This window comes from Dipodomys spectabilis, unplaced genomic scaffold (assembly GCF_019054845.1).
Source record: "Dipodomys spectabilis isolate Male_0828 unplaced genomic scaffold, ASM1905484v1 ptg000125l, whole genome shotgun sequence".
Lineage (NCBI taxonomy): Eukaryota > Metazoa > Chordata > Mammalia > Rodentia > Heteromyidae > Dipodomys > Dipodomys spectabilis.
Window position 1 is genome coordinate 14,776,596 of NW_024870802.1, and position 27,141 is coordinate 14,803,736.

General features: G+C 35.3%; 1 protein-coding gene across 2 annotated transcripts in view; it reads right to left on the reverse strand.

Moving 5' to 3' along the window:
• The window catches only part of R3hcc1l (R3H domain and coiled-coil containing 1 like), a 69,842-nt gene that overhangs the window by 15,281 nt on the left and 27,420 nt on the right, over positions 1–27,141 (reverse strand). Inside the window, exons 2-3 of one of the 2 annotated variants that reach the window (XM_042689128.1) lie at positions 11,203–12,995; positions 3,147–3,322 (exon numbers count right to left, since the gene is read on the reverse strand). In XM_042689128.1, the coding sequence (XP_042545062.1) occupies positions 3,147–3,322; positions 11,203–12,981 (1,955 nt within the window). In that variant the 5' untranslated portion in view covers positions 12,982–12,995. The remainder of the gene's footprint in view (positions 1–3,146; positions 3,323–11,202; positions 12,996–27,141) is intronic. The other variant, XM_042689129.1, reaches the window with a different exon arrangement.

Genomic DNA, 27,141 nt, shown 5'->3' on the forward strand with positions numbered 1-27,141 from the left:
CAGCACCCAAGCCCAGAGTTCAAGCCCCACGACCGACCAAAAAAAAAACCAAAAAAAAAAAAAGAGTTAGGCACTCTATTTTGAGGTAGCACCTAACAAATTCATATATAGTGGGGTATGGTAGGACTTACCTACAACACTAGCACTAAGGCTATAAATAATTTATCATTTAATAATAATAGTTGATTTTTTTTACATCAGGATTGTAACATTTAATACAATTAATCCTTCTTGACACCGACTTTCTTCTAGACCATGAATACTTTTCTATTCCTTTTCTTAATACTTTTCTTTATTCCTGCAGATTATTTTTTCTTAAAACTAGAAATAAAAGGTATACTTCTAAATTTTACCTTCTATAACTGTGCCAACTATATACATATCAAGAGTTCTGCAATTGTTGTAAAGGTCACTTATACCAATTATGCCTGATATTTTCATGACATAATTTAAATAAAATTAAAATGAATGAAATATGAATGTGAAGAACTGTGTCCATAAAATTACCTTTGGAAGACTAAGGAAATGTATTCACTGACATAAACAAAATGCTAGTATAATTTGTGGACAAAATAGTTATTATAAACAGTAGAAAATAGTTTAGCCCCATTAGTAAAGTATACTCATAAGGTGTAGGATGAGAATATGTTAAAGTTCTTGATTCACTTAAGTGAAATTATGGCTAGGTGTCAGTGGCTCACCAGCTAGCTAGTAAGCTAGTGTTTAGCATTACCTACTAAGGAGGCTGAGACACAGAATATCAAGGTTTAAAGCCAGCCTGTGTAGAAAGTTTGAGAGACTCCATCCCCAAAATAACCAGCAAAAATTGAGGCTAGAGGCGGCCCAAGTGGTAGAGCATAGTCAAGTAAGCAAGCTAAGCATACAAGGCCTGAGTTCAAGCCCAGGTTACCAAAAAAACAAACAAACAAAAAAAATCCTACAAATAAGCAAGTATGAAGGTAATTTACAAGAACTACTCTATCAACATACCCACAGTAACTTACAAAAGAAGAGAAGGAATTTGGCATCACATCAAAAGATTGGCAAATGAATAGTGTAAAAAAAAAGTTGTGAAATATAATGATTTTTAAAATAATTTTCCATTTGACCATTTTTGACTAGTTAGAAAAACCCCAAGTCAATAATTTAATTTAGATAGCTCCTGGACTATTGTGGCTTTGATGCTTGGCAGAAAGCTTATATTCTCTTGAGAGAAACTTTCTTCTTTCATTGTAGGCCTCTAGTCCCACAAATAAAATTGAAGGATCAGCTCAAATTTATCATCAGCTTACAACTAAAATTTAGAGTAAAAAACTAAAAAGAAAGACACTGTGAGCAAAGACTTGAAGAAATATAAAATACCAGAAAAGAACTAAAAAGACTTCAGGTAAAGTAACTATCAGAGACTATAGAAGATATATGTTTAATACACTTAAAGACAGGAGAAGATGGTAGTCACGCCTGTAATTCTGGATACAGGGAAGATAGAGATCTAAAGGACAGTGGTTTGAGGCCAGCCCAGGCAAAAAGTTTGTGCGATTTTATCTTAACAAAAACTAAGTGCAGTGGTATACACCTGCCATCTCTGCCACACAGGAAGTCAAAACAGGAGGATGGCAGACTAGACTGGAAAGATCCTATTAAAAAGTAACTAAAGCAAAAAGGGATGGAGGTGTGCTTCAAGTGGTAATAGAGAGCCTGCCTAGTAAGTACAAGTCTCTGATTTCAAACACTAGTAACACCAAAAAATGTACATACATAATAAATGCACATACATATATATATACAATATATACACACACAAATGCACAATAACTAAAGTTAAAGGAATCACTCAGAATGTAACCAAAGCAAAGAGAGACTATAAGAGATAACTTGGGATTAAATGAGAAGCTCTAATACACATCTAATGGGCGCTTTAGAGAAGGTGAGAAACTAGGAAAGGGATAATAATTGGTGAGATATAGTCTAAGAGTTCTCTAAAATAATGAAAAACAGTAATCCACAGATATAATAGGCCCCCAAAAAAATCAAACTCAGGACAAATAAAAACTACAAAGTCTTTGTCACAGTGAAAATGAAGAATACCAAAGAAAAATCCTTAAGAGCATTCAAAGAGAAAAGATTACATTCAGAAATGACAGTGGTGAGACTGTCAGCTGACCTCTCATCACTGAGAAGAAGCCCTAAGACAGTAAAATATCTTCCAGTTTCAGAGAGAAAAATAACAGCCAATCTAGAATTCTATACCCAGCAAAAAATTTTCAAGCTGAATATCTGGAACTATAGCTCAGTTGTAGATAAAGCACTTATCTAGTATATACAAAGCCCTGGATTTGATCCTAAATATTGTAAATCAAAAGAATGAAGGATAAAGCTTTACAAAACAAAAGTTTGTAACTAGCAGACTATTACTAAGTTAAATGATAAACCACCATAGGAGGAAAAAGAATAAAATAGTCACAATGGCATATAAATTAGGGGAGGAAGAAGAGGGAAATTAAGTTTGAAAGTCGTTGCAGGATTTAGAAAGAGGACATGAAATTAGCTCTAGCTATTAATGAATTAAATTCACATTTTATAATTTCTGAAGGAACTACTAAAGAATAAAACACATGACCTTTTTTTTTTAAATCATGGAATGAGAAAAAAATACCTAATCAATCCAAAAGAAGGCTAGAAAGAAAAGGATAGGAAAAGTAAACACATACAATAAAGACAACAAGCAAATATAAAAACATATATTTAGATGTGAATCCAAATATACTAATATTACAACAAATATAAATGGACTAAAAGCATTACGAAAACAGATTTAGCAATCATCAGAAATAGTAATCTTCTTAAATGATAAAAATGGTCTAGCAAAGTTACCTGGCATTTTTAAGGAACTTAGAAGTTTGATATATAATATTTGAGTTTAAATTTTTCTTTTATTATTTTAAAATAAACATTATGATTTATTATCCTTAAATAGTTCAATTCAGCATGTCAATTCAAATGTAAAATACAACCTAAAAAAGCATACAAAGCTAATGCTAAGGTAAACAGTGGGGAATATAAAAACAAGAGCTAATTTTTCAGTGAACAAACCAAAACTTACATTCTACCTTCCCCAGCATTGATAACTACTTGCAAATACTTACTGGTAACTGCAGAAAACCCGGAGAAGGTCTTCTGTACGAAATTCTTGGGGGAAGTCATAAATTTCAATGACATGTGGGAACTCACATTCACTGAGGTCTATATCAGGAAGTTCATTGTTGTAATAATCAAATCTAGGTTCCTGAATGCTTTCTCTGTTCTTCATGTTCCCTGATAACTAGGGTGGGAGAAATACATGTGACTGTTCATATGAAATCAAGGCATTATAAACAATCCCATCCCCTATCTCCACGTTCCTTGTTAACCTTTGTCATTTTGTCTAAACTAATGCTGCTCATGAATACGATGATGACCAAGTGTTTACAACCTAGTTTATATTATACATGTGGACCATTTGAAAAACTGTTGAAATTCCAGCACATAGGCAATGAATGCATAAATCTTAACTTGTATCTATCAACTAACATGTAAGAAAGTACAGACTTGTAAGTTTGTAAGCTCAATAATAAGCACATGATAAGCTTATGTACTTAGAACATATAACGTCCTAGGACCAAACCCAGCACAACCAAAGTCAAGTTAAAAAAAAAAAGAAAAGAAAGGAAAAAGAAAATTAGTGGATTACAAATGGCACTATTAGCTCTCTCATGAGAACTTCATCTTAAAATCATGAAAAGAGTCCAGGACTAGAAACTCTAAAGCATTGATTCTAATACTAACTCTGGCACCTGCAACCCTTAGCTAGGTAATAAAACCTTTCTGAACCTAAATTACTGTATGTATAAAACAAGAGGGCCCAGACTACATTATAGGCTTCACTAGCTGGTCCAGCGTAGCCTCAATGATAAAAAGAGTTTTTAGTCTTGTGTTGGTAATAAGACAATCTCAGAAATGACATTTTAATGAAAAAATACTTGGAAGTTGGGCACCAGTGACGCATGCTTGTAATCCTACCTACTCAGGAAGCTGAGATCTGAGCATTGCAGTTTGAAATGAGCTTGCAGGAAAGTCCTTGAGACTCTTATCTCCAATAGACTACTCAGAAAAAGCTGGAAGTAGCACTGTGGCTCAAGGAGTAGAGCATTAGCCTTGAACACAAAGAGGCCCAAAGACAGCACCCAGGCCCAAAGTTCAAGCCCTAGGACTGACAACACACACACACACACACAAAAACACACACACACACACACACACACACACACACACACACACACACAAAACCCAAAAACCCAACTATTTGAATTGTACCTATATATGGGGTACTGTGTAATAATTTGATACATGTACAAAATATGTAATGATTAAATCAAAGTAGTCAACATTGTAACTCAAAGATGTTTTCCATTATTCAGAGAATACTATTAGTTTCTGCAATCAAAAACATGAACATAAGACCTTACATCATGTAGTGCATTTATCCCTGTACAAATGGAAAAAAATTAAGTTTAGTGTTTCTATACCAACATGGCTATTAATTCTTATACAATGCCAACTCAACATAGTAATCTGGCACAGCTGTTTCAAAAAATTCAAATTATATGTGTGGGGGTGTTTGTGTGGATATATTTATATAAAAGACCAATAACAGCAGTATGTTTTGCATAGCAACAGCAGCAACAGCTTTTTAATTGCAGCAACAGCGTTTCCAGGTTCTGCAGTCACGTGAACAAAACTGAGACATCCAACACACTCCATTAATAAAAAGGAAAAAGGAGAAAAACAGATAAAAACCAAAACCTCAGAAAAATGTGAAGTTCTATTACTTTTGTGGTACCCGGCACCATTTTTTTTTTTAGCTTCAATTTTTTTTTGCTCAGTCCTGAAGCTTGAACTCAGGGACTGGGCACTGTTCATGAGATTCTTTGGCTCAAGGCTAGCACTCTACCACTTGAGCCACAGCGCCACTTCTGGCATTTTCTGTTTATGTGGTACTGAGGAATCGAACCTAGGGCTTCATGCATGCTAGGCAAGCACTCTACCACTAAGCCACATTCCCAGCCAGCCCTCCAATAATTTTTGTACGAGACAGAGTCTCATTACAGATAGCCCAGGCTGGCCTCAAACTCTTGATCCACCTACCTCCACTTCCCAAACTGTGAGGATTTTAAGCATGTATGACCATGCCAGACTTCAAAATTATGTTTTGATGTTTTTGACTAACAAATGAAACTACAAATGTATGAGGTACAGAGTGATTTTTCTCAATGCAGGTATATACAGTTAAGCAAATGGTAATGAACATTTCCATCTCCTATTTACTTTGTTTGGAGTCTTCAAGCTCTTCTCTGTAATTATTCACAAAATACACAATAGTTTATTGTGAACTATAGGTAGCCGCTGTGCTGCAGAACATTACAACTTAAAACTCCTTTGTGTTTCAGTACCCATTATCTGTCCTCCTTCCCAGCTTTCCTTGCATCTAGTAATCACTATTCTACATGAAAAGTGACATTTTTTAAAGGCATTCACATGTGAAAGAGAACATAGAGAACTTATCTTTCTTTGTCTGACTTATTTCACTTAACATAATATTCTCCAGTTCTATCCACTTGGGTGTAAATGATATCGTTCTTTCTTATGGACAAGTAATATTCTATTGTGCATATATTTCTTATTTCCTTTACCCATTTATCTGCTGATCATCTCGGCTGATTCCTTATCTTTGTCATTGCGAATAATACAGCAATAAACATGCATATGCAGATATCTCTTAGTTATGCAGATATAATTTCCTTTTGATATACACTCACTAGTGGAACAACTGAATCATATGGTCCAAAAATGATTTCCAATACTAACATTGCACTTTTAGAAAAGACTGTAAAGTTCCATCTCTAAGACATGATAAAATTCTAGTTCCTAGTCCTTTATAGTTTAAGAGCTATTAATATAATGATAATTCAGGTCTTGGAAATTTGTAATCAGGCTATCCTTCTAAATACCTTTAATTAAAGTGTTCAATATAATAAATTAAACTATAGTGAGGACTATGTAATTACAAAGTATAATAGATTGCTAACTAAAATCAGACAGAAGAGACAAAGAAAGTCACTTCATATTTATATTTGGAATCTATGAAGAGGAAATTATAGTGGTTAACATATCTTTACCAAATAGTGATACACCTAGGTTGAGACTCTAGGCTCAATCATAGTGGGAGGCTTCAATATTCCCCACTCTCACAAATAAACAGGCCATTCAAACAAACAAAAAAATCAAGAAACCTCAGAATTAAAAATACCATAAATGAAAAACAATATCTACAGAATATTTCATTCAACAGTTGCACAATACACATTCTTCAAGCAGCCCATGAAACTTTCTCCAAAATAAAACATATTCTAGGGCATAAAACAGACCTTAGCAAATACAAGAAAACTAAAATAACTACTTGTATTCTACCAGACCATACAGAATTAAATTAGAATTCAACAGCAAAGTTACTACAGAAAACATTCAAAAACATGGAGACCAAACAACATATTGTTGAATGACAGACAAGTGAGTCTGTTGTTCAACATGAGCAATCAAAAAGTTCCAGAACCAAATGCAAATGAAAACACATCCCACCAGAACCACTGGGATGCAGCAAAGACAGTGCTGAGAGGAAAAATTATATTATGAGGGCTTACATCATCACCCCCCCCCAAACACACACAAAAAGAGAGTTCTCAAATAATGATGTACCTCAAATATCTAGAGAAAGAGGAACAAATCAAACACAGTATTAACAGATGGAAAGAAATACTAGATTTGGGCAAAAATGAATGACATAGAGACTAAAAAAAATACAAAGAATTAATGAGACAAAAGTTCTTTGAAAAACATATAAGGTTGATAAAACCCTAGCTAATTTGACCAAAAAGAGAAAAGATTCACTTAATAAAATAAGAAATGAAAAAGGGACTATCACAACAAATACCAAAGAAATCCAAGGGGTTGTGAGGAATATTTTGAAAAGTTATACTCAAATAAGCTGGAAAACCTAGAAAAAATGGATAAATTTTTAAATACATTCATGCCACCAACAAAATATAAAACCACTTAAAACATAGCTAAGCCGGGCACTGGTGGCTCACACTTGTAATCCTAGCTACTCAGGAGGCTGAGATTTGAGGATCACGATTCAAAGCCAGCCGAGGCCGTGAAACTCCTATCTCCAATAAACCACCAGAAAACCGGAAGTGGCGCTGTAGCTCAAGTGATAGAGAGCTCGCCTTGAGCTGTCTTCAGCTGAGGGACAGCGCCCAGGCCCAGAGTTCAAGCCCCATGACCGACAAAAAAAAAAAAAAAATCCTTACAAACTAAATTCAGCAACACATCAAAATGATCAATCATAGTCCAGTTGGTTTCATCCCAGGGATGCAAGGATTGTTCAACACATGTGAACTAAAAAATAAAATACATCACATAAACAAGACCAAGAACAAAAATCATCCCAATCAATGTAGAATATCCTTACACAAAATTCAACATCCTTCATGATAAAAGCTCTGAAAAACCTAGAAATATAAGGACTGTTATCTGAACTTAATAAAGGATACATGGAAGTGGCGCTGTGGCTCAAGCGGTAGAGCGCTCGCCTTGAGCTGAAGAGCTGAGGGACAGTACCCAAGCCCAGAGTTCAAGCCCCGTGACTGACAAAAAAAAAAAAAAAAGAGTAAAGAAATAAAGGATACATATGATAAAACTATACACAACATAAAAGGTGAAAAACTGAAATCACTTCCCTTAAAGACTGAGATAAAGGTATCCATTCTCCCCACTATTACTTAGTATGGTACTAGAATTCCTAGCTAGAGTAAAAAGACAAAAAAAATGGGTTCAAAATATGTAAGGAAGTAGTCTAACAAATTATCCCTATTTACAGATGATATGGTTTTATACTTAATAGACCCCACAACAGGATATAAAACTAGCACTCAAAAAACTTAGTAGCTCTTCCATATACCAACAATGAATAAGCTAAGAAAAATATCAGGAAAACAATTCCATTCACTATAGCTTTTTTTAAAAAAGGCATGTTTTCACTCAGACATGGAAGACAGACCTAAAGACATAATGCCAGGCAACAGTGGCTCATGACTGCAATCCTAGCTACTCAGGAGGCTGAGATCTAAGAATTATGGTTCAAGGCTAGCCTGAGCAGGAAAGTCCATGAGACACTTATCTCCAATAAACTACTCAGAAAAAGCTAGAAATGGTGCTGTGGCTCAAGTGGTAGAGCACTAGCCTTGAACAAAAGCAGCTCAGAGACAGTACCTAGGCCCTGAGTTCAAGCCCAAGTCTGACAAAAACAAAAACAAACCCAAAAGCATGTTCATGGGTATACACATGTGTAGACACTTATACACATAAGTTTATATGCACATACACATACATACACACATAGATATATGTGTTATTTTAACTATGAAGTTATGTAAGATGATGAGAGGAAAGAGGGAAAAATAAGATGCAGGGTAAAGGTCTGAAATAGTCTGTGAACCCTAAGAAAAACTGCAAAACTAACAGAATTTGGGTTTATTGTAATTTTGCCTAGTGCTTCATTTCTCTGATACTTGTGTGTACTGTGCAGGGCTGTTTGCTCCTAACAAAATTTCTCTTGGAGTATTTATTAATTTTTGCCTATCCCTCTTAGCAAACAAACAAAATATATACTTTTTCAATAGCAGACTCAGTCCAATTTGACTCAATCTTGACCCAGCAAGGCATAATCTACAATCTGAAGGATCAACAAAATTCAGTCAGGAGCCCCTTGGAATTTCCTTAATAAGCCTAGTAGCTGGCCAATCTAGATTACTGATTAGCCCTTATATTTCCTGTATCAATTTACACCTGAATACCTTGAATGAGTGCTATTCCAACTCCATTTTCCTATGAGTATACTAGATTAGTAGATTTTTGTACGAAAAAGACTTCCCAAATAAAATATAGATACTCCTTCCCCATTTACCTCTATCTTTAAACCCAAGTGAAGACTGGATATGATTAATGAAGGTACCAAATGCCTATCTATCAACAACATTAGTTCTGTGTGCTGACATCTCACTACCCACCCTCCTATTAATAAATTTGCTGACCAGTACAGGAGGCAGCAGGGACTATGAAAATATTTTTTTCTAGAAACAGTAGTATCTATGACTTTGTACCAAGATCTTTTGCCTTTACCAGTTACTAACTTAAATCTCTGAGTATTCTAAATCAGAGCTTTAGGTGATTATGTGATCTTTGGAAATTCATCAATAGTTGCAGAAGAACAATAGTGACACAATTATATTCTACCTTTTCTGGGCAATCTTAGAGGTTCAACTACACAAGAAATTCCTTCAAATGCTAATGTCTGCCATGCCTTATTCTACAACATATCTTCCTACCTATTAGAAGCATTAGACATGCCTCATATGACCAGCCATTAACAACAAATAAACCACCTAGGAAAAATAGCCAAAAACCCTTGGTTGGAAAATTTTCAAGGTAGACAGGCAGTCTGGTTTAGCACTTAATAAGGCATGTTTGAACAATATAAATAATAAACTTAAGAGCAAAAGTCATGAACAAGAAATTGGATTTGTGGCATTTTAGAATATTATCATTGTTACATCTTCTAAAATACAAAGCAGAAAAATACATACTTTGGAGTTGGAGTTGCCTGTTCACACCCATGTCCTTTTTTTTTTTTTTTGGTGCTGGTCCTGGAGCTAGAACTTAGGGTCTAGGTCCCTGAGCTTTTTCACTCAAGGCTAGTACCATAGGCCACAGTTCCATTTCTGGCTTTTTGGTGGTTGGACATACAGTCTTACAAACTTTCTTGCCCAAGCTGCTTTGAACCGAAATCCTAAGATCTCAGCCTCCTGAGTTGCTAGAATAACAAGCATGAGGTACCAGCACCCAGCCTATCTACCTCTTTTCTTCTTTTTTTTTTTTGTCAGTTGTGGGTGTTGTCCCTGTGCTCTACGGCTCAAAGTTGAGCCACAGCGCCACTTCTGGTTTTCTGGTGGTTTATTGGAGATAAGCCTCACAGACTTTCCTGCCCTGGCTGGCTTTGAATCACGATCCTCAAATCTCAACCTCCTGAGTAGCTAGGATTACAGGCATGAGCCACTGGCACTCAGCTCTACCTCTTTTCTTAGAAACAAAAGACTCATCACTTAGTACTCCTCTTTGTTAATAGCTCAAACAAAACCCTTCAGCAAGGAGATGTCTGGTAGAAAAAGTCAAAATATAAATGAAAGAAGAAGACTGAAGTCCTGATTCTGACTTTCCTAAAAGTGTGTTTACTAGGCTTCAATTTCCTCATTTATAGAATGGGAATTTTACAGGGATTATTTTTTCCCTTGCAGGCAAAGGTTATGTGAACCCACAATAAGGTGTGAAAGAGGAACTACCAGTTGGCAATGGTAGTTCTAATTTATAGCAAGGAAACTAACTACTTGATATAATGTAAATATTTAAATTAGGAAAATGAAAAGACTGAGCTAAGGAATTTGTAAGATGGCTTCATGCTAACATTTTGTATTTATGAGCCCTAACTGGCCATAGCCAGCATGTCATTATTCACTTACATTTTCTACATATACTCAATACTCATTTATTCTTCGATTTAAATCAGCAAAAACTCCTTAAAATATAGCCATACATTTTTACCTTTTCCTTCTCTACTTCTTTCCCTCTACTGTGACCAATGGCATTCCAATATCCACCAAAATTAAATGTGTATGAATAACAAGTTATAAATTATTTCCATCTTTCAAGTGGATCATGTACACTATTTCCTGTCCATACAGAAAAACCCTTTTGAAGCTCTCCTCTATATGTCCTCATCAAATAGCCAATGATCCACTAAATTCATCTTCAATAGATTCACTAAGATCTCTTAGGACTTGACTGTAATAGATACTGCTCAACTCTGTATAGTTTTAACCTTTAAATATCAGATACTTTTCTTAATTATAAGCCTATTAAGTTATTTAAGGAACTCTTAAATTGAATGAAAGTGAATATATGAATGTACATGTCTACAAAAATTACTTCCAAAATCTACGTTGCCCAAATTAATAAACTGCCTAAACATCAAGCAATTTCAACTAAACATACCTCTTGTAAAAGTCGTGGATCCACGCAGTCACCATCATCATTAAACATAGATTCCCAGCTCTCCTCACTACCAGTACTTCCCTGTATGTGAGAAGTTTCATTTGCTTTTAGCTCCACAGATATTTCTATAGATGATTCTCTATCAGGAAATGGTACAGTAAATTCTGTATTTTCTAAGTCATCTTGCTCTTTTGTTTGGAACTGTTCAGCAGTTCTTAGTTCATGCGATGCCTCTGTTATATCACCAGTACTATCCAGATCACTGCCCAAGGCATTCTCTGAAAGTACTTTTGCCCCATTTGACACAGTGAGTTCTGAGTCCAAAAAAGTATTACAATTACTATCAGCAATCTTCTTTATAGGTAAGGAAGAAGCACAATCTGACAAGCTCTCTATCAACTTTCCTGTTGACTCTGTAAAACTCTCAGCATAAATATCTAAGCAAGCAGTCAGGTTGCTGACATTTTCAGAGTCATTCTCACTTTTAGGTACATGAAGAGGAGCTGCATCTACATTCATTCCTATACACTTTGAGAAAGTACTTATACTGCTACAAGTCTCATCAGGTAGTCCAATTCCAACTATACAAGGGCTGCCTATAGTTATGTGATCACACATGGTACCTGCAATGCCCATCATACATGCCTCACAAGCACTAGCACTTACTCTTCCAGAACTATTATCTGTATCTGTTTCATGAGCAAGGACAGTTGTATCAGAAGGCTCACATTTTCCACGTAACTCATCATCAGTGTTGTCATTATCACTCTCTCTAATCATTGTTGGATCAATAATGTCATTTGTGATCTCTAATTTGCTGACTACAGTTACTTTATGAGAGATGTGACCCATATTATCAAGAATGAAATTTGCATTTTTCTGACCCAAGATGAGACTTGTACTATTGGATATATCACTTATATTCTCAGCTTTAGAGTCTATACAAGTCTGATCAATGACATCATCTGGACTTCTAGAAACAGAAGCAGCAGTGATGCTCCCAATGGTGAGCTTTAACATTCCATCTGATGTCTGTATGTCTTTTGGTAAGATTTCAGAATCAGAATTTATTTTTACTGGTGCAAGCATAGTATCTGGTGGTGTCAACACAGTAGTACAAACTCTGGGAAACTGAGAGAGAATCTCCACAACTTCAGCATCAGTTTCAATTCTGCTTTCTTCTGAAGTTTCTCCGTTTAACTCATGCCTACTAAAATCACAGCATTCCATCTTCTGAAATGGTTTGTTTAGAAGCTGAATATCACTGGTTTCTGAAGAAGATTGTGATAGAAGTGTCCCCTCATATCCTGCCACAGCTATATTTTGAACTTCTAAACACTCCATGTCCTTTGGTTTAAAATGTCTTTGTATAGGTACACCAGACACGATCCCACAACTTGGGACTGTTTGCTGAGGTTCTTGGGATAATACAGCTTTGGATTCCATGGTTATTTTCTTAGTACAAAGCCTATCTTTATTCCCTTTTTGAAGGCATGTGTCTCTCCTTAATCTTGATGAAGATTTCTTGCCTTCCCTATAATTATACTCTTTTCTATTTAGATTTACACTCAGTCTTTCAGTCTCCAATTTGTCCACAAAAATCTCCTTTTGAGAAAGACTATCTTCTTTTTGTTCTTTCAGCACAGAGTCAGGAAGACTGCAGTTTTTTTCTTTAACACCTGTCTTGAGGAATGCTGCATCCCTTCTAGCTTTGGGGACATAAAGTGCCATGTCAGGCCTTTTGGCTCGAACTCTGCACCTCTCTGCTTCTGGCTGCATGGCACCACTTCAATCTGAAAGAAAAGGAGAATGATTTAATTACTAAAAACTAATTACAATGTATTGAACCAAAGATTTCTTTTTTGAAACCAAGAGATTTTTTAAGACTAGATAGGCCTACTAAACCATCCTATAGAAATCCTCAAGTTACAAAGCAAAGTAAAATCTGTCATAAAATCTGCCAATAAAATGTACAAATAAGGAAATATTTTTAATTATGAATTTGTATCCAAATATCCTTGTTCAGACTCTCTTAAATTATCTCTGCCTTTCAAATCTCTACTTTTTAAATAAGTTCTAAATTATGCCAAATTAAAGCCAGATGATGCAGACAATGGTAGACACCCATCAAGTACTCATAAAATACAGTGATGTCTACTATATTTAGGAGCTTAGGTTTTTACTTTGAAGAGTATATTCAAGGAAGAACCCAGTAGTGATGGATATAAATACATACATATAACTAAAAGTATTTTTTAAGAGCAACAAATATCAGCTACAAAATGTTAATAACTAATCAGGGAATGCTTCTGATCTAGAAGAGTGCTTGCCTCTTAACTACAGTTTTATGGAAATAAAAAAATAATGGAAAAGGTAAAGGTATTTAATTAATCTGATTTGATCATTGCATTTATATGTATACATATATATATATATATATGGGGAGGGAAGAAAGGAAAGGAAAGGAAAGGAAAGGAAAAGAAAGGAAAGGAAAGGAAAGGAAGTTATTTCATAGTAAGGGATGCAACAAACATGGTGTATATTGATTTAGTTAGTAAGCTATCTATCAAAGTATACCTTGATGGATTTCTGAATGAGATGTAGATTACTTAAAGAACCAGTAAGTGGACTTATAATCCATTAATTAATGAAGACAAGGCCAGGGAAGGTGGTTCACATCTGTTATACCAAATTCTGGGGAGGTGGAGACTGGAAGGATTGTGGTTTGATGCTAACCTAAGCTAATGACACTATTTCAACCAATAAACTGGGCATAGTGGCATGCATCTGACACCTCAGTTTCTGGGAGGCATGAAGTAGGATTATGGTCTAGGCAGGCCCATGCATAAACCTGAGACCCTATTTAAAAATAATAACTAATGCAAAAAGGGCTGAAAACGTGTGGCTCAAGTGGTAGGCCCACAGCCTTGAGTTCAAACAGGAGAGAGAGAGAACTCAAAAATCAGCTGCACATGGTAATTCATACATGTAATCCCAGCAGTTAAAAGGCTGAAGCAAGAGAATTATGAATTTGAGGCAAGCCTGGGCTACCAATAAGGGGCAGGGCAAGGGAGATCAGGGGGAAGAAAAGGAAAAAATAAGAAAGAAACTCTACTTCTAGATATCTCTAATGCTACTATCAGGGGCAAGGAGATCTTTCATTAATAATTGACATAAAGTCTAGATGACTGACATACATTAGAGAATATAATTCTACTTATAAGAAAAGTGATCTATATTAATTTTAAGCACCCTTCAATCTCTAAATCTTATATTTGTATTCTTCTGTTTTAGAGGTTAATGACCCTTTTATTATTGAATTATACTGTGACGTCTACATCTATGACTAGTCAAGAAGAAATGTATCAAGAACACGTTTACATTTACTCTAGTGAAAAAAAACAGTTGTGTCTGTACTTCTAACGTGTAACTGATCTATTAAAGACTTACATTCCTCTATGATCCATCTCCATAAGCAAGTAAACTAGCACAAAACGAATCAGGCTTTTACATTTTCACAACAGTATGTCAAAGCTGCTTGTCCTACATTTGTGATCTATACACAGATCCCTATCAATCAACAGGATATTAACCCTCCAGAGAGTTAAATGGATTATTTGACAAGGAATTGATTTGATCTAGTATTTGCCAAAGGCTCACTTAGGTTATCTGATTGAGAGAAACTAGCTAATGGATGTGTTAACTATGTAAGCCTCTAGAATAAATTCTCTAAGCTCTATTACTTTTTAATAGAAATGCATCATAATAAGCCATTTATAGTCTCAACTTTTATTTGAAATAATTAAAAGCCCATATACAAGTTGCAAAACTAAAAATTGTAGTGTCCACATACCTTTACCTATATATTAATGTGAATATTTTATATCTTTTATCATTTGCAACATGCATGTTCCTTTCTCTCTTTCTCCTTTCCTCTTCCCTTCCTTCTTCCTCCCTCCCATCCCTTCTATTACATGGACACTGAATTTTTTCCTGAGCCTTTGAGAGTAAATTATAGGTATTATGGCCCTTTGTTCTACATCCTGCAGAGTGTATTTCCTATAAATAGAAATATCTCTCATACAACCACTGATAACAATTATCAATGTAAACAAATTTAACATTGATATAATACAATATAAACACAGCTAACATTAAGTAGTCTAATTTTGCCAGCTAATCTAGAAATATTTCCCTCTCCAAAACAAGATCCAATTTAGGGTCAGGCACTACATTAGATTCATGTCTCTTTAGCATCCTAATTTGAGACATTTCCACACCTTTTCATTATCTTTATGACAATGACATTTAGAGTATCTCACCCCTTCATACTTAATAAAGACAGCATACCAAGCTGGGTGCTGATGGCTCACCTTGTAATTCCAGCTACTCAGGAGGCTGAGATCTGAGAATCACAATTCAAAGCCAGCCTGGGCAGGAAAGTCCATGAGACTCTTTAATCTCTAATAAATTAACAAAAAACTCAGACATGATATAGCTCAGGTGGTAGTGTGCTAGCCTTGAGCAAAATAAGCTCAGTGACAGTGCCTAGGCACTAAGCTCAAACTCCAGGATCAACACACACACACACACACACACACACACACACACACACACACACACACACACACACACACACACACACACACACACACACACACACACACACACACACGGCATTCCTCACTATCTCACTAAACTTTATCTACAGACACACACACACACACACACACACACACACACACACACACAGAGCATTCCTCACTATCTCACTAAACTTTATCTACAGAGTATCTCCCCGTGATTAGACTGAGGTCATATATTTGCAACTAAACACTACAAGTTGGTGATATGTCCTCAAAGAAACATATAAAGGCATCTTCTCTTCAGTCTCTTAACTTTTGTCATCCAGTTCAAGGTGTATCCAATTTCTCTACAGTCTAATAACTAACTGTATTTTCTCATTGCAAAAAAAAAAAAACACAGTCTGCAGGGTATCACTTTAAAAACAAACTTCCCTCTTGATTTAGTATTCAGAATGGTAAATCTGATGGTTTTATCTAATCCAGTTTTTATGAGATGGTTGTAAAAGGATGGTTTGCCAATACTAGCAGTCTTCCCACGTTTACCAGTCAGCCTTTGGCATTTTTTCTGAGAACAAAAGCAGGCTATGTATCTTAACACACAAGATAGTAAGGCTCTTTAAGCTTAATTTTCAATGTTAAAATTTCACATCTCATGATTTGGTCAATACAGGAAATGTCCATCTGAAAAACATTTTCTAACTTCTGCAAAACCCAAGTTAAAAGCAACTATTACCTTATCCCCAATGTCCCACTAATAAAAAGAAAAGAGGAATGCTCCCAAAGTTATATAGTTCCTTCACTAAAAACAGCATAATGTGCCCCTTCTGCTCCCTCTTTTCCAGAAAAACAGAAAGCTGAGTTTGATCTTCAAATGCAATGATTAATTCATCCCAGATGTCTGGTAATATTTATTTCACTGTTCCTTTTTAAAGTCATCTCAAATTCCTTCGAGAAAGCCTTAAAAGGCAACGTACAGTCAATTCACACATGTTAATAAACAGAAATGTGAAGGTACAGGAAGAAAACATCTTTCATTGAAAATATGGCAGCAACATGTTTATTCTAAATCCATTTTCTGGAGAGTTTAAGTTTTATCCACTTAAATGAGACTAAGTTATAAAATGCTTTATGGAATAAATAAATGTCTCAAATGAGATACGTATTGGGTTCTGACCACACTACTTTCTTCAAATGATTGGCAAAATGTATGCAATATAAAAACATATAAAGCCAGCCAGTACAATTCCCATATATTGACACACTAATGCATATATCTTGAATGCAAGATTCAACAGGTAGACAAAAAATTCAAGATAAGAGACTAAGTAAAAATAAATCTATCTTCATTAAGGGGTTTTTGTGTGTTTGTTTACTTGGTTTGTTGTTGTTTTATCTTGCTCTACATTTTAACACATGTAATGAGCTTTTAAATTTTAAATGGTTATGGTGTGTGTATGTATTGTCTACTAATGGTTGTATAAGGGAATTATAATTTAACATGCCATTTATGTGTTCAAAGCATCTTAATGAGTTGGTCCTTCTATCACTCTCCATCCGCCATAGCTATGGGTTCTATTACACTTTTCCCTTTCCTTTATTATGCCTAATCTTCTTGGTTGCATTCTTTTTTATTCTGCTAGATTTTTTTTTGTTTTTTTTTTTGGGTCCGGTTGTGGGTCCTGAACTATGGGCCTGGGCGCTGTCCCTCAGCTCTTCAGCTCAAGGCTAGCGCTCTACCGCTTGAGCCATAGCGCCACCTCCGGCTTTTTTCTTTTTGCTTATGTGGTGCTGAGGAATCAAACTCAGGGCCTCATGCATTGCAAGGCAAGCGCTCTACCACTGAGCCACCTTCCCAGCCCCATCTGCTAGTTTTTACTTTACTCATATTTTTTCTTCTACCTTAAACATTTTTATATTATCGAATTATAATGATTATAGCATTTATAATATTAATGCTAACTTACAACTGCGCTAAATATATTGTGGTTTTATATTTTATGTTTAACACTATTTTCTTAAGTTCTCAAAGATTTAATTTTTCTACTTACCCTGTGTCTGACTTTTGCTTAAGGCATTTTTGTTGCCTGTTTGTTAAGGCATTTTTGTTGTCTGTTTGTTAGTTTAGTAACTTTGGGTAGCGGATGGGACTTTACAGAATTCCATGCGACAGACAGCAAGTTTCCTCTAGAGAGTTTCTGCAATAATATTATAATAACACATTTTCTTTTTGAGGTATTATGGACCAAGTAGTTAGTATGCATCTGAAACACAAATCCACATGAGAATAAATCAATAGCTACAAATTCTCCAAGAAACTTTTCCCTTCACTCATTGCCCAAATAAAAACAGAAAAGCTTGTTTTCTTTCTGTGATGCACTGAATTGTTTTTATGGCCTACCCTTTAAGTGAAAGTACAAGTCTTTCCAAATTAAGGCTTTTGGAAGTGAATTCAGTATCTAAGCCCTCTTTCTCTCCCAGGCCAAGGCCTCCATTCCTATTTCCCATATACCAATGAAATCTAAGTCTCAAGTTACTAAAAACTAAAAGTAAAAAATAAACTAAAAGTAAAAAAAAAATAATTAATAGGTTGTAATCCTCAATTAGAATCTCAACCCAACTTGACTATGCCTTACCTTGACAAATTATTTAACTTTATAGTAAAAGATAGTGCTCAAAGTCTTAAATTTACTCGAAGTATAAAATGATAATAGAAGACATATCTCACAGACATATCAAACAGATTAAATAAGATGATAGATAGATCATAAGTCTTCATGAAAGATGATGGGTACTAGTAGTGCATGCCTGTACTATTTTGAAAGGCTGAAAACAAAAGAATTGAAGATGGAAGCCAGTCCAGGCAGGAAAAGTTGTCAAACTCCTTATTAACCTATGGCTGGACACAGTGGTGCATGCCTGTCACCCCAAGCTACATGGGACTGAGACTGAGAATGAGAAGACTATGGTTCCTGGCTAGCCAGGGCAGGAAAAGTCCAGGAGACATCATCTCCACACAAGAGAAACTAGATACAGTAGCACACCCTGTGATCCTATTAACAATGGAAAGCCTAAACATAGGTGACTATCAGCTCAGAAGTATGTCAGGGTGGGATGTGAGAACCTATTCTAAAAATAACCCAAGAAAAACATGACTGGAGGCATGCTGAGCATTATCATGCCAGACTAGCAAAAGTGAGGTCTGTAGTTCAAATTCCACTACCACAAAAAATACCCAAAAGTTTTCTTAAAGTTAACCATCATTAAATAGGCAGTTGAGTTCTTTAAATTACAAAGTTTACAAAGGGAATCTTAAGTCCTAATAAAATACAACATACCCCAATCAACTATAAAATCTACTAACATGTACTACATATATACATCTGTCTTTGCACATAATCCAAGCTCTCACTAATCACTTAATCTTGTAAACATCTAATACAATAAACACAATGCAACCAGTCATAATGTGAAAATGTAGAATTTCATGAAAATAATATTCAAGTAACTCATCTCACAGAAAACTTGGATTTCAGCAAAATCAAACCAATAAACAACTAAAGGAAAAAGTTCAACAAAGATGATGATACAATAAGAATCAAGGGGGGAAAAACATGTCAAAGGATTAAGAAAATCTTTTGAAAAACTGTAAAATCCATCAATAGTTTTTGTTAAAAGTAGATGCACCAGTCTAATGATAAATCAGTACCTTATAAATACTAGGTAGACAAATGCTATCAGACTAAAACATTAGAAAAATCATGCCAGTGACTTTTTCTTAAATACATGATAAAATAAATGTATTTCTGAACAATGGCCCAAACAAGCCAGGCCCCAGTAGCTCCCAACTATTAATTCTAAGTACTCAGAAGGCTGAGATTTGACGATTACGGTCTAAAACCAGCGAGAAAGTCTATGAGATTCTTATCTCCAAGTTAACCATCAAAAAGTCAAAGTGGAACTGTGGGTTCAAGTGGTAGATTACTAGCCTTGAGCAAAAAAGCTTAAAGACAGTGCAAGGTTCTGAGTTCAAGCTCCAGTACTAGCACCAAAGTCACTAATAATTCTTTTTTAATTAAAAAGAATGAAGTTTTATCATCCATTTGAGTTTTTATTACAGTCCTACAGTTTAGACTAGGGCCTCAAGCTTGCTAGGCAGGTGATCTACCACTTTTGCCACATCCTCAGTCCTTTTTACTTTAAATTTTCTTAAATAGGATCTTTCATTTATGCCCACTACAATCCACCTACTTTCACCTCACTTTACCTACAGTAACAGCTAGGATGACACAGACATGTATTATCGTATCCAGCTTATACAAGACCTTGTACACTTTTTGCTCAGGATGGTCTTGAATTGAAATCCCCCTGATCTTCATTCACTTTGTAAGTAACTGAGATTGCCGATAGTGAGCTACAATGCTGAGCTACTATAGTTTGCTTATGAACTTTCTTTTTGTGTTAAATAGCAAAGTTTCTTAGGAAGGGAATGTAGTTTCAATACACTGAAAGTGGGTCATATCTAGGGTGAGAACAATCTAATCTCAATTTTTAATAGGCCATCTTTTCAGAGGACCAATATTCTTCATTAGCAAGAATTTCTCATAAATATATAATGGTAAGGAGAAAGACTCATACACACACACACACACACACACACACACACACACACACACACACACACACACAATATAGCTGTCAGTGGTACAGTTAGGAGAACATGAAACAAGAGAGGAACGAAATTAAAAAAAAAGAACTGCTATATTTGTATACTACATAACCACAGTATTGTTTAAATTTATTATATTTGTTCCATGCACTATTTTTATTACTAAAAGCAATAATGGCCCAGTATGTCTGGGCCAGAAGTAGTGGCATACCCTTGTAATCCTAGTTACTCAGGAAGCAGAGATAGGATGATGCAGTTCAAGGCTAGATCTTATTTCAAAAACAAGCCAGGCCTGGTGGTACATGCCTGTGGTCCCAGATTCTTGGGAGACAAAGAGGTAGGAGAATTGTAGCCTGAGGCTGGCCAGGCAAAGTACAGAATGCTAAGTGAGATTATAAACTAAAGTGTACATGGCTCAAGTGGTAGAGCACTTGTCCAGCAAGTCAATCTGCAGTACTGCGAAATACAATATTAAAATTTAGATACACTATTTTATAGTAAAGTAGAATACTGCTGTGTTAGTATAAGAGAAAAAGCAATGAATATTTGTAAACACATCTTTATTACACAAAATTTTAAGTAGAGAAATGATGAACATAACAGAGGACTCTTTAGCATACCCTACAGCATAATAAAACAAGCAGCACATCTATTACTTGGGTGTTGGAAAAACAGCTTCAAATGTTACCAAACGCTGAGCAATCTTCACTCTTGGGTTTAAGAATGATCTAGGACTACACTGTCCAAAACACTAGCCACAACAGCTATTGAGCATTGGAAACATGGTTAGTATGGATTGAGACACGCTGTAAATAAACACTTGCGGATTTGAAACACTTAGTTTAAAAAAAAAAACAACTTAAAATATCCCATTATTTTTACAGACTAGATGTAACATACTATTTTGGATATATCAGGTTAAATAGAACATTGACTTCATCTTTTTTTTAAGTACTTTTAAATGTAGTACTGGATAATTTAAAACTTTTAGTAGTTTTAAATTTAAATTTGCTGCCTATATTACATTTCTAATAAAATAATATGTCTAAAATACTACCATAACCGTAATATGACCCTATGGACAAAAACAGCCTTTTTTCCCCGAGCCCTGTTTATATCAACAACATGAGAATATACTAAATCAAGAATTAAAGTGCAAATGAACAGATATGCTTGTGTTTACATATACTTTAATATTCTATAAATTACTGTTTTATCAAAAGAAGTTCTACTAATATTTCACAATCCCAAAATTAAATCAGTCAGACAACACTCCCTTGACATAAAAGCTATCCTCAAGTTTAGGATCAATTTTTTCCAACTTTTTCTTTTTCTAAAAACAAGAGCTTTGTACTTATTTGAAACTATGACAGGTACTAGATTTAAATTATTTTTTCACATTTGAAAGCAACTTTCTTGATTTTTCTGTATAATCAAGACAATTCTTTATTCTCTTTGTATTATTAATAAACTGGCAAAATCAACAAATGCCAGGATTCTTCAGCAGTGCTGATATCCATGTGTAAAGAAATATAAGTATGTTACAAGTAAATTTAGTATGTTTATTAAGCTACAAAACATATTAAGTGACAAAAGTAAGCCAAAAGACTTCTGGGCACTAAGATAAGTATGTACTTTAAAGTTCTAGCTATCTTCTAAAGAAAAAGCTCACTATCCTTATCTCTTCAACTTCATAATCTGTTGAATATTATAATGGCTAACCCAGTTTTCATAGCTAGAACTTTGGAACTCATTGCCTGACATTTCAACAAGTTTAGTCATTTCCATTGTTCAAACCCTTCAGCAACTCTTAGCCACAGAACTTAAAAGTATGTTGAATAGCATATACAGCCCTACGTAAGTCATCCTTACCCTACAACTTCCTGCCTAGGCTCACCTCCAATTTAATTCCAGACTATTGTCTATCAATTCCAAATGCTTAAAGTATAGCCGAAGTATGCCCAGGTGTCATCTCATCATACCTCTATGGGTTAAAAAACAGACTATCTTTAGCTGGGATAGGTGGCTTACGCCTATAAACCTAGCTACTAAAGAGGCTGACAACTACAATTTGAAGCCAGGAAAGTCCAGGAGAATCTATCTCCAATTAATTAACCAGCAGAAAGCTGGACTGGAGGCATAGCTCAGCTGGCAAGAACACCAGCCAAGCAAGCAAGTATGATGCTCTAAGTTAAAATCACAGTATAAGCATCCATTTGGAATGAAACAAATGTGCTAAATCATGACAACAGAATCTAAATCATGACAACAGAATCTCTCAAGAATCTTTTCCACACCCAATTGAGATTTCTGATCCATTCATTCATTCCACAAACATTTATTGAGTACCTACTATGTGTCAAAGTCACCTTAGAATCTAGAACATAGTAATGAGTAAACCAAGTCCCTGACCTCATGAAGGTAACATTCTGTGAAGATAATAAACTTTTAACCATATACTATATGTGATAGTGAAGCTACGGAGTAAAATGAAGCAAGGATCGCATACTGAGCAATGGGGTGTGTATGGCTATTTTAACAGAAAATTATGTTGGTAAAGCAAGGACACCCCTGTTAAGGAGTAAACACACCATAATCAAAGTTGGTGAGACACAACAGATATGGGGAAAGAAAGATCTATGAAAAGAGGAAGAAAAGGGAAAAAGATCTAAGGCATATACAGAATAACAGTAAAACAAATGTGGTAATAGCAGCGTAAAAAGGATAGAGTAGACCAGAACAAGTAGGGGTATGCAAGTCATATTCATTATTTTCAATGTGTTTGGTAATTACTGGATATCTTCTGGAAGAAAAACCCAGACACAATCTAACTTATTTCTTCTAAACACCTTCTTAGCAATATGTGAATATAGGAGGATAAGACCAAGAGGAAAATGGTTTTAGTTAAGCTACTGCAGCATGTCTAGGCTAAATGCTAAAACATCACCAGAAATGATTAATGACACGATTCTCCAAGCAAAACTAGCAAAATGATGTGTTGACTATACAGGATGTAAAAGAAAGAGTTGCTGAGACTTTGTGGTATGATTAACCTGAGTGACAACAGTTATATATATTTAGATGGGAAGACTGGAGAAGGAAAAGAAAAAAGCAATCAACAATTCTGCCTACTGGATATCCTGTAGTTGTTAAGAAAATAACAGGGAAATAAGTCTGAAGTTTAAAGGAAGTGTAAGCATGTAAGATGAATGTTTACGAATCATCATGAAGTTTCAAAGAATAAACTACTACTACCTAGGGAGACATAGAAGGTCATAATAGGCATAATAGATATAAACAAGCTTTGAATTCTAAAGTATATAGTTAGTGTATGAGCTTAGCTATTCTAATAAACCTGCTTCATCATATCTTTATTAGAAATAAATGGAAAATAATGTAGAGAATAAAATAGTCTAGATTGCTCAACTCTTCACTAGAGGACAATTAAAGCAATTTCAACCTCAGCATTTTTGTACACAAATAAAACTCACAAATTACAAGTATTTTTATAAGTTATTCAGACTTAGAAAAGTTTAGGATTGGGGGGGATATGAGAAGGGATGGGAAGGGGAAACAAAGGAGGAGGTAACAATGCTTGATAAGAAATGTACTCGTTATCTTGCCCATGTAATTGTAACCCTTCTGTATGGTATTTTCACAACAAAAAAAATAAATAAATAATAAAAATTTTTAAAAAAAGAAGTTTAGGATTAAAATCTATACAAAATCAGTTCTTCAGTCATTTGTATCCAAACAGTCTAAGGAACAAATGAGTAAATAAACACATACTTTTTTAGTAATGGCCATTATATACCTTTGTAGTACTGGGCAACAATGGGATATAGCAGTAATATTCATTGATCAACCTTTATACAGTGGTCAGTACTCTGATGACAACACTAGATTTCAAAATTCTATTTCTTGGTCACCATAGACTATTTTATTTCTTGGTCACCATAGATTAAAATATAAGAATAAGGTCTCCAAAGTAGAAAAAGTGTGATTTTTTTCTAACACCTTAAAAAATAACAGATGGCTCAAGATCTGAAGTAGAAGGTAAAATACAATTTTATAAAAAAAAATTATTAGCTGGGTAACAGTGGCTCAAGCTTGTAATCCTAGCTACTCAAGATGCTGAAATAAGGATACAGGTTTACTCACTGTAACAATGAGATGTACAAGACACTATGTTGAAAACGAACTTTACAACTTGGTGGGGACGGAGGAGTTGGGGAGGTGGGGAGCTAAGGGATAGTAAAGGGAAAAACAAAGGAGGAGGGAACAATGCTCCATAGGAAATGTACTCATTACCTTATTCATGTAACTGTAACCCCTCTAGAGGTACACTATTTTTACAATAAAAAAACATTTTTTAAAAAGAGGCTGAGATCTGAGGATAGCAGTTTAAAACCAGCCCAGGCAGGAAAGTCCACAAGACTCTTATCTCCAATTAACCACCACAAAACCGGAAGTGGTGCTATGGCTCAAAGTGGTAAAGTGCTAGCCTTGAGTGAAAAAACTCAGGGACGATACCCTAAGGTCAAGCCCCACAACCAACAACAACAAATATATCTATATCTATATCTATATATATATGTATATATTTAAGATGTTTTGTACTTATAATAAGATTATAGCATAAATTATTTTTTAAACTTTATATTCCTCAAGGTTCAGCCAAGATGTTACAAGGAAGGAATTACTTCTTTTTAAAGGTAGAATAATATTCCCCTATGTATATACATCTCACATTTTTTTTTGATCCATTTATCTGCTAATGGACATTTAGATTATGCCAAATCTTAGTTCCTACAGATAATGTAGCAATGAACATGGGAACTTAGATTCTGTTCAGGATGCTGCTTTCAATTAGGAAATTATTGAGTCACACGTTTCTATTTTTAATACTCTGAAGTATTTCCACACTGTTTTCCACTTCACAGTCCCACCAATACTTCCATATTCTTGTTAAGAGTGCTTACCTTGCATAAGTAAGGCAGTGGGGTCAACATGTACCCCCTTACACATATACACACATACATACATACACACACACACACATCTTTAGTCCACATAAAATATGTTTACCTGACACTGAAGGCTCTCTATGATTCAATAGCTATCTACTATTCCAATCATATTTCTACTACTCAGATAAAATCCTCCATTCTAGGATGGATGGCCTTATAACCTGGTCCTTTTAACTTCTGTGAAATGCCCTCCATGAATTATCTCAGTTTAAATAGTCTTAGTCACTATTCATTCAAATGGCTTGTATCAAATTCAGCTTTTTCCTATAACTATTGGAAAGCAATTAATTTCACCATCCTGTGAATTCATATGCACTTATCACCTATGATATTCATTTGTCATGATATACATGAATTATATTCTTATTTATATGTTGCACTTATAGCCAAGCACTGTGGTATATAACTGTGGTCCCAGATACTCAGGAAGCTCAGGCAGAAGAATCATTTGAGTTCAAGAAGTTGAGGCCAACCTGAGCATCACAGTGAGACCCTGCTTCTTTTTTATATAATTAATAAATCTGCATTTACTCAAGTATTCTCAAACTCTCTAAATTTCTTAAAGTCTCTCACGTTTCTTACATCTACGTAAATATAAGTGCTAAATATTCAGAGATGACAATTAAAGGTTAATTTTAAATTGTAAAACTACATATTAACTTTAATTCAATTACTTTTTAGAAAAGTAACTGAGAAAATGAGGCAAAGGACACTAGACACTGGGATTTGCATCTGTATAGTGTAAGGTCCGCTCCTGGATGGCTAGCAGACTCCACCCTCCTCACAGCAAAGTCTCCACCCATTACCTGTGTTACCTAAGCAACTGGGACACCTGGAAGAAGTCACATCTGCATCCGCTGAGGTCATATCTGAATTTGATGTGGCCACACCTTTCCCCGCCCATACTCTACATAAGGCCTAGCCCAGGCCCAGAGGCTCTCTTGCTCTCTCTGTTCTATTCTAACTCTCTCTCTCTCTGTTCCTCTCTGCTCTCTCTCTGTTCTATTCTAGCTCTCTCTGCTCTTTTCTAGCTCTTTTCTCTCTCTTTACCAGCTCTCTCTCTTTCCCAGCCACGTGGAGTGCCACCCTAGCCTGGTCTAACAGGTCTACTGAATAAACCTACCCCTTACCTGAATACCACGTGCATGCTGGTGCAGTTCTTACTCACCCACCTCTTTTTAAAAACCTAACATATAGCATGCATCTTCCTACTGCAGAGTTAAGGACTGTGCCTGAAGCTGGGCTCACGCCTGTAATCCTAGCTACTCAGGAGGCTGAGATCTGAGGATCAAGGTTCAAAGCCAGCCCAGGCAGGAAAGTCTGTGAGACTCTTATCTCCAATAAACCACCAGAAAACCGGAAGTGGCACTATGGCTCAAGTGATAGAGCTGAAGAGTGCAGGGACGCAAGCACCCAAGCCTAGAGTTCAAGCCCATGACTGACAAAAAAAAAAAAAAAAAGACTGTGCCTGACACGTGGAAAGCACTAAAACATTTAAATACTTAATAAAATTTTCTTTTCTACAACCATAAACAGAACATTAGAGTTCTGTTTTAGTCCTCTAGAGACTGTGCAAGTTATTTTGTAGTAGTCTCTAAATTCTGTTTGTTTACCTATTACCCCTGAATAGACTCCAAGTGTCAAAAGACAAAAACTG